The sequence below is a fragment of the Syngnathoides biaculeatus genome, chromosome 22 (assembly GCF_019802595.1).
Source record: "Syngnathoides biaculeatus isolate LvHL_M chromosome 22, ASM1980259v1, whole genome shotgun sequence".
NCBI classification, from domain to species: domain Eukaryota; kingdom Metazoa; phylum Chordata; class Actinopteri; order Syngnathiformes; family Syngnathidae; genus Syngnathoides; species Syngnathoides biaculeatus.
Window position 1 is genome coordinate 6,753,454 of NC_084661.1, and position 15,160 is coordinate 6,768,613.

The 15,160-nt window shown below is 40.1% G+C and overlaps 1 protein-coding gene across 1 annotated transcript in view; it reads right to left on the reverse strand.

Annotated features, from left to right (window-relative positions):
* The window catches only part of cacna1g (calcium channel, voltage-dependent, T type, alpha 1G subunit), a 119,478-nt gene that overhangs the window by 49,305 nt on the left and 55,013 nt on the right, over nucleotides 1-15,160 (reverse strand). The window contains exons 9-18 of the mRNA XM_061810720.1: nucleotides 14,514-14,665; nucleotides 13,901-14,086; nucleotides 13,230-13,344; nucleotides 11,400-11,555; nucleotides 10,396-10,461; nucleotides 6,491-6,584; nucleotides 4,954-5,135; nucleotides 4,047-4,385; nucleotides 3,538-3,717; nucleotides 3,092-3,192 (exon numbers count right to left, since the gene is read on the reverse strand). Of these exons, the coding sequence (XP_061666704.1) occupies nucleotides 3,092-3,192; nucleotides 3,538-3,717; nucleotides 4,047-4,385; nucleotides 4,954-5,135; nucleotides 6,491-6,584; nucleotides 10,396-10,461; nucleotides 11,400-11,555; nucleotides 13,230-13,344; nucleotides 13,901-14,086; nucleotides 14,514-14,665 (1,571 nt within the window). The remainder of the gene's footprint in view (nucleotides 1-3,091; nucleotides 3,193-3,537; nucleotides 3,718-4,046; nucleotides 4,386-4,953; nucleotides 5,136-6,490; nucleotides 6,585-10,395; nucleotides 10,462-11,399; nucleotides 11,556-13,229; nucleotides 13,345-13,900; nucleotides 14,087-14,513; nucleotides 14,666-15,160) is intronic.

Here is a 15,160-nt window from a genome sequence, read left to right on the forward strand (position 1 = left end):
TCCAGAAAACACACAACCCTCATGAGGAGAAGTATTGTAGAAGATGGATGATAAAAAATTACCAATATAATCCTTATTTTTTTAGTACAACAGATATGACATGTTCTATACTGAAAAACTATGGTCAAGTAAGTGATATTATAAAAGACAGACCCAAATTCACAGCCTTCAGATGAGGGCATGGGTCCTGAATGTGATTTGTACCTATGCACCAAAGAGCAGTTCAGAGTACCATCCCTTTTTGGAGTCCTTGGAGGGTGTGCTGGAGAGCACTCCTGCTGGGGATGCCATGGTTCTGTTCGGGGACTTCAATGCTCACATGGCCAATGACATTGACACCCACCCCCGAGCAGCATCCAAGAGGTGTTCTGTTATTGGATTTCTGTGTTCATCATGGATTGTCTGTAATTATGTTCAAGCATAAGGTTGTCTAGACCCTAAGTCTCCATTCGATGATCAATTTTGTAATCGTCACATCGGTTCGGAGAATGTGAAGTGGCTGGGATGACAATGAGCTCCTCTAAATCTGATAGTATGGTCCTCAGGTGGAAAAGGGCAAAGTGCCATCTTCAGGAACCCAGGGACGACCCACGATATGATGGAGAGACTAGGTCTCTTAACTTGCCTGGCAAGGCCTTGGGATCCCCTCGATAGAGTTAGAGGAAGTAGCTGTGGAATGCTTTCATTACTGCTAAAGCTACTGGCCCCGTGACCCGAGCTCAGATAAGCAGAAGAAAATAGAGGGATGGATGGATTATCATCCATCCATCCATCCATTCTCTAAGCTGCTTATCCTCATCAGGGTCATGGGAGTGCTGGAGCCTCTCCCTGGTAATCCTTATATATCCCAAACAGGAGTGCCCGGAAAAAGCCCACGCAGGCACAAGGAGAACATGCAAACTCCACACAGGTGGGTCCGGGACTGAAACCGGGACCTCAGAACTGTGAGGCCAACGCTTTCCAGCTGACCGATCATTCCCCCCTTATGTTATATTATATTATTATTATGAAATCAAAGTCATGCAAACAATTTATGTGCAAAACAGAGGCATCATCAATCCTCATCACATTTTGTGTACAGTACCATAGCTTTCAGTGAAAGAGACGATAGAGACTTGTGATGACTTCTTCAGCTCTGCAGTACATTAAATCACTTTTATGCTGAGTTGTTTTGCTATGTAAATGTTCACTGTTTACTACAATTGCCAATTGACCAAAGTGCTATGTTCTTTCCAACATTTTAGCATTCAGCAATCAAATTACTGACATTATTCATTTAATTCGAGTCTGCATAATCAAATTATGCACTATATGCACAAGCATAGCTGTGGTCCCACTGTTTATGAACTGCTACACTATCACAACTGAACACCTCCAACTCCAAGGACTGCATCAGACAACCCCTAGTGTATTGGGGACCGCTCCTGCTTTGCTAAAAAGTTGCCCTGCAACAATTACAATACATCAGTGATATTAGTATGCACTCAACATGGTCAAGTGCTCTTAGTGTGTAAAGATAGCTGGACTTCAGCATCGTACTATGCTGTGATATTAGGATACACCGTAATTTCTCATGTATAATATGCACACCCATGTATAATATGCACACACAAAAATGACCTTGAAATTCTTGAAAAACGACTTTACCATTTTTACAATGCATGATTTTGCTTCTACCCAGGATGATCTGTTCTGTGTTAGTCTTTATTTAGACATATTCAGAATTTAAGCACGTTATTTAAATTGAATTCTTTTTATACATTTCCTCCTTTTTAAATCCACAGCCCTGCTTTAATTTAGCAAAAGAGAAAACACAGTTGTGCTCATATATTTGATTACTTGGGCAAAATTTGTAAAATAGGTAAGATTATTTTAAAAAAATATAAAAAGGCTAGGAGAAACACATTTAATGTTATTTTAATGGAATTAAAATTAGACTTAAGCACTTCACCAAAGCATTATCATTAAACAAAACATTAGCATAAAGAAATGAATGCTGTTGTTCAGTCATGAGTCTAATTAAAAAAAAAGTTTGATGAATTCTGCCAAGGTTTGTAAACTTACAAGCACAACTTTACATATATGCTTTACTGTGTACCCCTGTCATATTGGAATGAAAGTGTAGGCTAGACCTTCCGCATAACCTCTAGGAGGTAGTGGCATATTGGAATGAAAGTGTACAGCTTTTTCATGACCTCTAGATGACAGCATACATTTATAAAACACGAAAGGTTTTTTCTATTTTCTCCCAAGTACAACTATAATGTGCACTATTAGCTTTTGCAATTGCACAAATGCAAATTATACCCGAGAAATTATGGTAACTGTGATCAAAGCTACAACACCACTAATGGTTAACTATTTGGCAATGTATCTTATCTTATTTTACAGAATTTAAGTGAAAAATGTAAGGGCAGGAGAAAGAAACTATTCAAGCAAAAGAGTTCCTGTTGCTGCAACAACGGCATGCTTTAAGTATCAATTACTATGTATTAATGCTTGAAATGGTAACGTTGTGATGCTGCGATTGCACCAGGGGCCACTCTATTACTTGTTGCAACCTTCATCCTCAATGCCCCATAACATGCTGCAGAATCGGATTTAAGCACCAGGAGGGGAGTAGGCGTGAAAAAAGAGGCTGCAGAGGAGGGTGGGGGGGGCAATGGATTCTGCATGTTACTGAGATAACACGCAGCGCTTTGAAAGAGAAACTCCCTTTGCTCCTGCTTACTCACCCCCTGACGTGGCAGAAAGGGATGGGATAAAAGACGCTTCTGAAGTAAGAATTTGGAAAGGAATATAAAATGATTTTGGAAGCAGAGTAAAATGAAAAAAAAATGGTCCGTGCTTTTTGAAATCAAAAGTCAATCAATCATTCAATGCAGTGTTAAATCCCCTTCGTGTCAAATGGAGAGCTGAGTTATCATCTTTTCCTTGCATTTATAAGCAGTTTACATTGATCGTAAAGATTCAGATTCAGAATGCAAAGATGTAAGGTTTCAAATATTTTAGAGGAAAAAAAAACCCCAAACAACGGAGGTTATAACAAAGTAGTATGTCTAGACCAAGTAAAAAACTGTATGATGTCTACCTTGACTCTGGCGAGAAGAGGTAGAGCGACCAGGTGTCCCTTTGTCGACACCACTCAGGTTGTTTCCTTTCTAACCAGCGAAACAATCTGGCAAGACGACCCTGCAGGATCACAAGCAATACACCATAACACCAAGTACTAGTAAGCTAACAGGATAACATAATTATAAAGAAGTTGACAACAATTTATGCAATACATTATTCGGATTGGACAAACTTGCAGTCCAGGAAATCCAATGAATTTAGTGTTGAATTTGACAACAATTTCACTTCATTAAGGAGCAAGATTCTGAGCATTACCATTACCAGTAGTACTTGAATACAGTACCCAATGTGATCTTTTATTGTATTATTATTTTCTGTAAATCTTTAGACGAAAATATGGCACTACTGTATTCACAAATGACGAAAACAAATTTCAATCGGCACTCATGCAGAGACACAAACCAGATTGGCCTCTTCATCAGGATTTTCATCTTCGGTGTTCTCCTCCAATGAGACATGCGTGGGGCCCAAGAGTGTGGATGTGCCCTTCCCATTGCAGTCGGTGTGCTCTGCAGGCCTGAAGGAACCCGGCAAAGGGGGTCTCGAGCTGTGCATGCTAGCTGAACGGTACAGGTACGGCACCTACATGAGAGAGAGAAGAGACCAGGATAAGGAACTGTATAAACAGTACATTACCATCTAATTTGAAAATAAAGTCTCTTGTGATAATTTTCCACAAAAATGATTTACAGGAATATGTAATCCTCACAAATTCTCTATACACAATAAAACGTTTTAATTAATTAATAAATTATTCTCATAGGAGACATTGATGTTCTCATATATACTCCGTGTGCAGCGAAGTCTGCAGCTAGATTTTACATTACTACATTGTTTATTTCAAACAAAACACTTCACCTGAATCCATTTCCAGGAGGTTTTGATGTCTGGATTGAATAGTGAGTGCGTACCTGCAGTAGAGCGTCGGGAGGCAAATCCATGGAGCTCCGAGTCTCCATTGACTCCATTCTGCGGTGGCAGGTCTCCCTGTGCGACTGGGACAAGGAGTCTGTCCTGGCCAAGGAGGCGTCGTCCTCTTCGATCAAGCCACCACCTCCCTCTCCTCCAGCCTCACCTTCTTCAGAGCTTGTGCCTCCTTCTTCTGATAACAGTGACTGTCGCTCCCCAGATTGCCGCTTCTGGCGTTTGAGGGATGGGGCGCGACCTAGGCTGTTCCAGCTGGATCGCCGGCTGTTGCGGCCACTGCCTGTGCTCCAAGGTGCATAAGGGGAAGCACACCGGGCTCTGGTCTTTATGTTTAAAAAGAAAAAAAAAAGGATATTTTATACATCTGCGATTAAAATATAAAAGCCAGCTGTTTTTCATGCAACAACAACAACAAGCTACCGGTATATCCTCAGAATGGAATGACAGGCACACATTTGAGTTTCTGGTTTGACTGACACACAAGAGCTGATGTGGAGATCCTTGCTTGTTCTACTAAAGCGCTCATTAATTACACCGCCAATCACCATCATATCAAATAGAAAAGAATCTGGTTGTCCAAGTAGGTTGACTAATTTCTAACCATCAATCATCATGACATACGAAAATTAATTTTGTTCCCGTCACGAGTCCATTTATACATTCAGTACTGAATATGGAATATTGGGACACATGGCCTTCACACCAACAGTGGCTGAGAAGGGACATTTTAAACTCTGTCCCTCCTGTTGCAGCTGTTACTCTTTTCTGAAGACCTTGTCTTCAAAGACATCTATCTAGCCTGTCATCAAGACTATGCAGTATTTTTTATAATAGCACCAATAATTAAGCGGATTTTGACGGTAGTATTTGTGTTTAATATGACACACTAACCGGTGACTTGTCACAGCAAGATGGGTCAATGGAGACACAGCTGCCTCGGCGGGACTCATAACCCTGGATGGGGTCACCCGCATTGGGCAACTTAGGTATAGGCATTGGAGTGGCTGCCGTGTGAGTTATTAGTGGAGGAGTCAGGCTGGTCTTCAGATCCACATGGCCATTTACAGGTACTACTGATAAAAAGGAGAGGGATAAGCGGAAGGAAGGGAAACTTAAAATGAAAGCCTGAAATGACATCGATGTACAATTTGAAAAGTGTGTAATGATGTGTGACTGGGGTAAACCGTCAGTTAGGTAACACACTTCACTTGAAAAGTGAAAGCTCATACACATGGATTATGCATTCATCTTTTGGGATGTTTAGGAAATAATATTATGTTGAACAACCACAGAAGTACATGACAAGCTTAAAAGATTTATGGCTCTTCCAATGAGGCTATCAGTTTAACACCTGATCATACTGAGGGGGAGTTGATACGCTAAAACTCAGAGTTGTATTGGAAACAGAGTTGTTTTTTTTTTTTTTGTAGGCTTTTCCGTCAGTCTGAAAGAGCCGCAATTAGAGGGAATAGGAACAGGTGTGTGAGAAATTATGGATGAGCTTTCTGTACTGGTTTGATGTTTTGAAAGGGGAACACCGCCACCCATGTGCTCGCGACACCAAAGCAGGTGCAGCCCATGTTTCACAGGATATTCGCTGTATCAAAAGCACTCATGTTGTTCAATAGACATGTCATCACAGGGATCTGACAAATATTAGCAAGGGGAAATGCCAGAAATTAAACATGGATGCGATCAACTTCTGCCAGGTTTTTGTAATCACAATAATAATAATAAGCTCTATCTGTATTTCTTAAGATTGACCTTGGTTCTGAGATCTCAAGTCCGTCCATCCCTCCATCCATCCATCCATTTTCTTAGCTGCTTATACTCACAAGGGTCATGGTGAGTGCTGGAGCCTATCCCAACTATCAATGGGCAGGAGGCAGGGTACACCCTGAACTGGTTGCCACCCAATTGCAGGGCACATGGAGACAGACAACTGTTGCACTCACAATCACACCAAGGGGCAATTTAGAGCGTCCAATTAATGTTGCATGTTTTTGGGATGTGCCTGGAGGAAACCCACACAGGTACGGGGGAGAACATGGAAACTCCACACAGGTGCATCCAGGATTGAACCCGGGACCTCATAACTGTGAGGCCGATGGTTTCCAGCTGATCCACCGTGACGTCCATCTCAAGTCCAGTTTTAGAGAATTAGATCTTCAAATATACTGTAGATTTTTTGTACTGTATTTTCAGATTTCATTTTCAGACAAACATTACATACAAGTCATAATTTAGTATGGGTGTTCAAAATATCATAGTGGCTTGGTTTTAGTTTTGGCTTGCTCACAATGCCGTCCCTGTCGGATTTTGGTTTGTTTGTGGTCTTGACTACAACACCAGCAGCTATTGTATTTGCTTTATGCCGTCACTGAAATGAACATGTATTTCTGGCATTGTATCTATTAGGAGGGCTCACCTGCAGATGCTGATAAATCCCTCTTACTGCCATTAACATCCTCCATACTGGGTGCACAGGACGCAATCTCGGAACCTGTTTTAGAAGCATCACCCTTGACACAAACACACACACACATGATTTAGAGGAACACTAAATGAGGAAAACGGATTTGTTTCAAGCGAGAGTGATCGGAAAGCGGTCGGTGGACGTTGCCTCTCAGTGCTGATCCATGCTGACCTTCGTTTTGGGCATAGAATCAGTCACTAGAGGCAACACGACTCTGCAAACAGGCAGGTGAGCGTGCCACCTACCTGTTTCCAGAGTTCATTTTTTGATTAAACCACACTGTGCAGGCATGCAAAAATAGTAATGCTGGTTTGCTGAAACACACTGAAACACAATAATAGTAACATGCAAGGGGCGTGGGGGCATTGCTTAATATTTGACACGTACATTTGTTCAGTATTCTCACTGGTGATGGTAAGCGTATCTTGAATTTTATCAGCTATAAATGTTATATTTTAATCTTATTCTTATTCACAAATTAATTGCATAGTCTGGAACAGATTGATACCAATGCATCATTTTTGCTTGTTTTCTCGTTTTTTTCATGTTATATTAACATCCTTAATTGGGTTTTTCACTCACTAACATTTTAGGAGTCCGACTTTTGTGTAACAGAATGACCTATTCACCACGCCTCTAATTTTTAACAAATGACTATTTATCTTTCCTATGTGTGAGAGTCCCGGAGCTCCATATTGTTTTGTGGGTATGGTGAGGAACTGAAGCACTCATTTACATGTTCTCACTTACACTGATTTCCTGATTTCCCCAGACTGGTGGAGTGTGACAAAAACTGCTGATGGACCAGGAGCCTAATCAAGTAAAGAGGTTCTTGGGATGTTCTATGCTTGCAAATTTCTGCATCTGGTTAACAGACCATTGAGGGAGGGCTTGGGTGGAGGCAAAAGCAGTGATGGCATGACCAACAAGGAGGTGTCTATTTGTGTAACTAAACACAACAAGGATTTGTGATATGAACAATACAATTGCATGCTTTCAACATGTACTCAAATTCTAAAAATGTATCTCCTTCTCCTGACCTGATGTGATGGAAACCAAGGATAGTTTCCATTACTTCAGTGGATTGTTTTATTTTTTTGCATTTTTGATGCTGATGCAGAGTAAATGACTAAAATAATAAAGCTTTAATACTTCTAGACATTCATGAAAAAATACAGCTCCATGTAATAATATGAAATGGAAGTAAAACTGTCATGAAAATTGCTACAAACTAAATTTTTGAGCTGTGAGGCCCCATTATGCCAATATTAATGATCTAGTTTTAAAAAGAAATCACCCATCTTAACCTTTTTGTGGGTTGTAATGAGAAAGCTAATCATTAAAAATGTGTGCGGGGATGGTCATTTTGGTTTTTATTTTTCAGGGATTATCACTGAAGGCAAAAGTTAAGTAAACGAACGGAAAGGTGGAGCTGATGTTGATTTGGTGCAGTGGTTGAAGGCTGGGGAAGGAAGATTTGTGTTTGTGTGAGGTGGGGAGGGGGCGGTGGCGGTGGAATTCGATGGTCTTGAGGGAAATCCTCGGTGATGAAATAGCTGGGATGTTTAGACAGCTTGTTTATCTGCCAATTCGGGCATGGTGGTTGAGGCAGGAGATAAGCCAGACCTGCTGCAGATAGCCGGACATTAATAGACACTGGGGGCTCACAGAAGGATCTCAATTACCTGGCATCAAAATGGGTCCACATCGCTGATGGATGTTGATAAAAGGAAGTGGTGTAATTGTTTGTGTGTTTTCCATAATGGGTTTCTTCCTACACTAGATGTTGAAACTTTGCAGCTAAAAGTGGATGGAATAGAACTACTAATAGTGTTTTCAAAACAGTTCCTTTTTTTAAACTAGTTTTTACTATTTGTAAAATTCCAATCTTCAATCTCCTTACACAAGCTAGTGTAGTTGTTCAATTAGCCATTAATATCATATTACATTGTACATATACATAAGCTTTAACATTTTTTTTTTCCTTGACACTGTCAATATATTTGCAAATTTTATTGAGTTTTTAATGTGCAGCGTCCTATGCTGGCTCATACACAGATATTTCATATTTTGCCACCTTCTTGTTTATACACAAGGAAACAAAAGTTACATTTCATTGTGTGGTCATCCAGTATATGATAATACAAATGTATAAGACGTTATTTTTTCAGACCAAGTTTATCCTGGAACGCCAATTTTATGCTAGACCATCTATAACTATTAAAAGTAACTAACATCTACCTGCAGCAACACCCCGGAGTCAGATTTGGATGGCATTCAATAGTTGACATCGAAGGATTAGTGCTATTTCATTTTCAAAAGCCGCATTTCACGGACCTTCACGGGCTCTCTTGAAGAGCCTGAGTCATGCAAAAGAGATTTGAGCTGCCTACCCCCACCACCCCGCATCCCTTATTAGCTCGCAACCATGAGAACTACTGGATTTACATATCCAACAGTGCCGGGGCCTCCCAATAAGATGGCACCCTCAATCCCCACCTCTCCTCTGTCCTAACCTGCAGCCTGCTACAATAAGAGACTAAGAGGGAGCTTGTTGGCAACTGGCTTTACTGCAGTGATCTCACCCTCCGGCTGGAAAGAGGAGCAGGGTAGAGGGCTGGTGGGAAGTAAGCAATCAAACTGAGGTTTAATGCTGCTTTTAAAGAGGGGTGAAAAAAAAAACCCACACACACTAAAGTGATGCAAGTGTTTAAGCACTCAGTTGTTTCTCCTAAACTAAATGAAAGCAATCATTCACTACCCTGGTTAACAGGATGGGCAGCATGCAGGAGAATGGTGGGGAGAGCAATTAGAGGAATAACATTTCTTTAGGCAATCAGTCTGGCCATCCTGTTTTTTTGGCACCCGTGTGACAAACTGTGTTGGTAACCCAAAACATTTTGGGACACACATTTTTATTCATTATATGTTCCCATTTAGCAGAGTACTTTCATGCTCATGTAAGATTATGTCACCTAAAGCTCATCCCAAGAGGAGAATGAATCTAAGATTGAATTGTGCCCCATGACAGACTAGGTTAAATTTCCAAATAATATATGATAAAAGCAAACTCAGACTTGTGTTTGACATTAACAGTAAACATCACAGAATAATAAGCAATATTTTTGAATTCTTGTCATGTGAATGATATTTGTTGTTTAAACTTTTTTTTCTCATGTTATTATTAGGGTTCATCTTTTGCAGCGATGACTCATCAAAGCAGAATATAAAATTCTTTTCTCCTCTCACTTTGTTTATACAGAAAATTAATCGTCTCTCTGCTTCTGAAGTTCTCTGTTCCTAAAATAAATCCTCTATTGTATCGCACTTCAGGCAGAATTCTTCGAACCATGTTCAAATCTCTGGTTATGTAGCATACTTTATTTTATAACCACAACACACAGCTCTTGGAAAGAGAGAGGGAGAGAGAGAGAGAGAGAGAGAGAGAGAGAGAGAGAGAGAGAGAGAGAGAGAGAGAGAGAGAGAGAGAGAGAGAAGCAAGTGCTAAGTTACATGTTAATTGCTATGATATGCTATTATTATGCGTGAATTACTTCTTATATATTCCTCTTATTACCCATAAATTACTTAATGTCAGATAACAGCTTTGTAATTGGAAGTCTGCTTTGCTTTGATCCCTATCCTCTGTAGGGTTTAATTTTGGAGATTCTTTTTTTTCCAGTACCCCATCAGGCTGTGACATTTGAATGATATCTGAGGTATCTGCAAAGAGTCTGTGGGGATGGATATGAAAAACAGTTAAACACGGAAGGCCGAGAAACAGATTGGGGAGGGTGTTTGTTAGTACAGTGAGGGAAGGGCACCACAAGGGAGCTGCCATGCTTTACCGTACATACCCCTGCATCTACAGGCAGCTGAATTAGACCCAGTTGGGCATGCAAGTCCTCCCGCTTGGTCACTTCCTACAGTAGAAGTGATCGGTGCAGCCACACAGGTGAGGGAGCCGCGCATTGGATGGGGGACGGGTGGGGTGGACGGGTTTGGGGGGAGAAAAGCACAGAAGTGAGAGGCACCGCAGCGGGAGATAAGAGCGGACAAAAAGTTCAAGGAGATTCAGTCTCCTTGAAACATTCTGAGGTCACCATGCGGAGAAACATGTCGCAGCCAATTTCCTGTCTCAGCGCGTGGTAGACAAAATGAGCTGTAGTCGTGTACATTAGCAGCCTCAATAACAGGAAAGCAAGAAGGTCATCGAGTAAGAGCAGTGGACAGCCATGGTTTGTGCTCTGTTTTTTTTCAGAAAGCAGCCAGAATATGGTCTTTCCATCCCCCAATACTTTACGCCCTAGCAGCAGAGCATTGCATCGTTCAAGTCATGCTTTTGGCAGTCATGCATCAATCTTGTGCAGCATTGAAATTTATGTAATTGTCTGCATATGTACAGTCTCTATTGCATGTGGTCACATGAGGCATTTGCTCTCTCTACAAGTGGCTATTGGACACCACATTTTGTTATGACTAACACAGTAGTACTAGACGACATAGCGCATGGATACATAGATAATGAGATCATATGAGGAATGTACGATGGAATCAATTGAAATGAAAAAAAAAAAAGATCAATAACAGCTTGGAAACACTTCTGAAGTGGTAAATATGTATGGTTTTGTGTCTTGGCTTAAGATCTCTCCTATGTTGTCTCACATCTTTCGTTGGAAGGCTACCTTGCAACGATAGCATGAGGGAGGTTTGGTAGATTAAAAATAAACTTTCAAAGAGGGATTAGAAGTTTAAAAAGGGACGAATAATGAATAGTATGATATTAATGCCATCTCCTTGGGGGAAAATGTGTATTAGACACTTTAGATTAGTCATTTATTTTTAAAATGTCACACTTTACCTCAGTTTGGAAGCCTTCAACCAAGATGGCCACCAGCAGGTTGAACAGAACGTAGTTACCGAAGGTCATGAGGGCGATGAAGTAGAGAGCTGCGACTGGAGTTGTTGACGCCATGCCGTTATATAATACCTTGTTCCAGTCTTCTTGGGTCAAGATCTAAGAGTGATGAGGTGATACAGAAGCAAAAGTCCCAATATGTATAGATAATATTCTGGTAAACCACTGTAACCTTATGCACAGTTTTTGAGAGATTGGAATAAAATAATTACTCAATTAAATGCATTGCACACAAAATGTAGAAACTGAACATAAATACAAATTTGAAAACCAACAGGCAACTTTATCAAATGTAAAGGTTCAATGGAATTCAGCATTACTGCACAAATGTACTCTCCTGGATTTTAAAAAGAGACAGTAACACGATCAAGGAGGTCCTTAAACACATTTCAGTTGCCACTGATTTTTCACCATCTTATTCTCAATTTAATAAGTCACGCATGGGTTGCTGAGTCCTCTTCTGCATGTTTGACATCACCATAAGCAAGAGTATTAATGAATTTTTTTTAAGCGTATGCAATAACTCAGTTTGATTGGAGAGGATTGAAGTCAACTATGGCACGACTACAGCTCCTTCAAAAAAATTCAGACAAGACTAATCACGGGATTCAAACCCAGAACCCACTGTGAGGATGACAAGCTAACTCTTAGTACACCGTGCTTCCTGCAACATTTACCATTAGTTATTTATATACAAAGCTGAGTTCTTATTATTTATTCATTCTTTAGGTTTTGCATACATTATTTGCCACCACACTTTATACATATTACTTTTACAGCCTAATTAAATCAAGCTTCAACCCATCATTAGCAGCATCATTGTTAACAGGCTTGCCAATGCAATGCTGTGTACATAAAGACACGACGATACTTATGTTTCGTCAGCCGACATATCAATGAATTATGAACGACTACATTCACAGAGACAAATGCTGTGCCTGAGTTATTCAGGGATAAGGCACGGATGATAAGAGCTTAGTGAAGGGTTGTGTTGAGCATGTTCTAAGATGACACGACATCATGGGGAAAGCCTATTTGAGCCATGTAACATACTTGGAAATGGAAATCAGTTGAAGATGAAGAAAATTATGATTGCCTTGTCAGTGTGGTTTAGAAGGTCGAGGAGAGAAGAATACATTTTATTTATCTAAGAGAGATGGTCTTTTAAGCCCTCTAATTAATTTAGTCAACAGAACTGAGACAAGAAGAGATTGTTATTTGTTCATAACAACATCAGCATATTTTGGTTTAATATTGTAGATTAGGGGTGGAAATCATTGGCAAATTCGTGCTGCAAAAAGCATAGAGTGGCATCTCAGTTGTCAAATAAATCATACCCACGTTTAAGATGAATTGAATAGTGATAAATATTTGTATTAGATGCAATCATAGTCTTAGCAAAAACAACAATGTACACATCACATACCCACAAAAACAAAGAAAAGTTACCACTCACTGAAATCTGACTAAAAGTCCCTACATTGTATCCAAGTGAGGGACAGAGAAAGACAAAATAAAATATAATCATTTTGTGTTATCTTTATGTCCATCTGCGCCACGTTTCACACATATGGAGTCAGAAGAAAAACATAACGATACAGCCTTAAGGGACACAAAGAAAAAAAAACAATAAAATGCATCACTCAATTCAAAATTCACAAGAATGGAGAGTTTCTCCCACACTAAACTCGATGATGAAAGAATATTGTGTGCAATTGACAGCTATAAGTGTCCACACCTGTATGCATAAGCAGAGAAAAGCTTTATACTCACTTGGAAAACAGTCACAATGGCCCAGAGAAGAGAGTCAAAGTTTTTCCTGTCTGGAAGGGTGTCTCCATCCCGCTCTGAACCAAATTTACAACCAAACAGATGCATCCCCAGAATACTGAGGGGAGGGATCAATGGCCACAAATGAGAAAGAATGTGAATGTTAACAATCAAACAAAATCAATTCCAACCAGTTAAAATAAATCTCAAGATGTGACTATGAATGGTTTTTATTATTTATCTAGTACTGATTGCAAAAGAACCTTAACACTGATTGACTGAGAGTCATCCGGCTGTCAGTGTCTAATGAGATGCAGATATGTTCAGCACCATGGACAGCACTCGGAAAGCTAGCCCATAATAAATTATCAGTGGAGCGAAAGGCCAAAGTCAAACCTTGTACACTTTCTTATTTGACAAAAATTTTTAGGACCAGGCCATTGAGATCAATGAGGTACAGTAATACGTTTCCATCAGCGAATTATGAGAAACACATTTGCCACAATGGTAAATTAATACCGTACTGACAGAGTAAATTAAAATGGAGCCTTATTATCTTTGGTAAAGCCGAATTTTACATGAGCTCTTGGGTTGGATAATATTGGATTGCACAAGTTCATTTTGTGACCAATGAGTATTGGCAGGATACACACACAGTCACACACTCTGCCTACCTGAAGATGAAGATAAAGAGCATAAGCAACATGCAGAAAGTGGCCACGTTGTCCATGGTCTTCATCAGGACCACCAGTTGTCTCTGCAGGGCCGGCATGAATCGGACCAGCTTCAGCACCCTCATGAGCCGGAAGGTCCTCAGCACAGACAAACCACCACCTTGTTGACCCACGATTTCCCATACGCTGATTGAGTGAGGACACCATACACAAAGCGTTCAATGGTAATACAATTTAATAAAAGGAATGAAAGGACTAAACTCAGAATGTGCAAAGAATACATTGTTTAAATATGAGCAAATATAACTGAATTTAGCTAAAACAAATCTAGGACAATCTGAATCTACGAGAAAACAATCGTCACATTTGTTCATAATGTTTTGGTAAAAACATTTACCGTAATAATATGTTCACAAGTACATTAATGCATCTCAATGGACTGTAAAATTATTATAATTACTGAATATACTGTTGCGATTGTGTGTTGGGTCAGTCCCTTTGAGGGGTGTGGTTAAACCTCTGTCAAACTCCATAACATATCCTTGGTAGGAGGCAATAGGTCATATAGCGTTATGCTTAACCCAAAAGGAGAGGTGTAGTAAGTTCAACTCACCTGATGACCACAATGATGCCATCAAAAATATTGTAGGGGTTCTTAATATATCCAAAAGGCCCATAGACTAATACTTTCAACAGCATCTCGAGGGAGAAGAGGCTGGTGAACACAATGTTACTGATCTCCAAGGCATTGGTCAGTTCATCAGGCTGGAGGGCAAAGAAAGCGTGGACGGATTAATATTTTACTGGGTATATCATTGGCAAAAAAACAAGGGGAAAAAATCCATTCATACGTGTGGCAGATGAGGTGGTAAGATGGGCTGGAGCCCTGGTACACCAATGACTGGTGTACAAATAGCCTCTATTAATTCTAAAAGGAATTTTAAAAATGCAAGTCTCCAAAAAAGTTGCATAATTTACCTCAATGCGAAATCATCACTACTGATATCTTCCATATGTAAGTGTGCACTGATAATAAAAGCAGATAAAATTCACCAGCCTGAAGTAACGATTCAACTTCTCCAAACCTGCTACGTCAGAGGCACAAAGGCAACGTATGCCAGGGACTGAAATAAAAATTTTACACAAAATACAAGGGTCTTTTCCTGCACACAACACACACACTCAGCCTTTGTTGCGCAGCAGAACAAACGCGTGTGCCGATAACAAAGCTGCAGCAGAATGTGCCGAGGATGTCTGCTT